Source organism: Penaeus monodon, chromosome 34 (assembly GCF_015228065.2).
Source record: "Penaeus monodon isolate SGIC_2016 chromosome 34, NSTDA_Pmon_1, whole genome shotgun sequence".
In the NCBI taxonomy this organism is placed as follows: domain Eukaryota; kingdom Metazoa; phylum Arthropoda; class Malacostraca; order Decapoda; family Penaeidae; genus Penaeus; species Penaeus monodon.
The window spans coordinates 23,716,174-23,716,410 of NC_051419.1; the positions used below are offsets into that span (position 1 = coordinate 23,716,174).

Here is a 237-nt window from a genome sequence, read left to right on the forward strand (position 1 = left end):
TGACCCTGCCCATCATCCCCGGCAGCAGCATCCTCATCTCCCGTCGACCCTCACCTCGTCGATGTTGCCGTACTTCTCGAGCATGAAGGACCCCGCCGGCGCCGAGAAGGTGACGGAGCAGGTGCCGGGGGGGGCGAGGAGGCACATGCGGTAGTGCTGGTCCACGTAGTACTGGCCGTCGTCGAAACTGAAGTTCTTGAGCTCGCCCGTAGCCTCGGGGTAGTACTGGAAGCAGCC

The 237-nt window shown here is 64.1% G+C and overlaps 1 protein-coding gene across 1 annotated transcript in view; it reads right to left on the reverse strand.

Moving 5' to 3' along the window:
- LOC119594651 overlaps positions 1–231 on the reverse strand; it is an 18,237-nt gene extending 18,006 nt beyond the window's left edge. The window contains exon 1 of the mRNA XM_037943700.1: positions 55–231. Within this exon, the coding sequence (XP_037799628.1) occupies positions 55–147 (93 nt within the window). The 5' untranslated portion in view covers positions 148–231. The remainder of the gene's footprint in view (positions 1–54) is intronic.
- Positions 232–237: the final 6 nt, after the last annotated feature.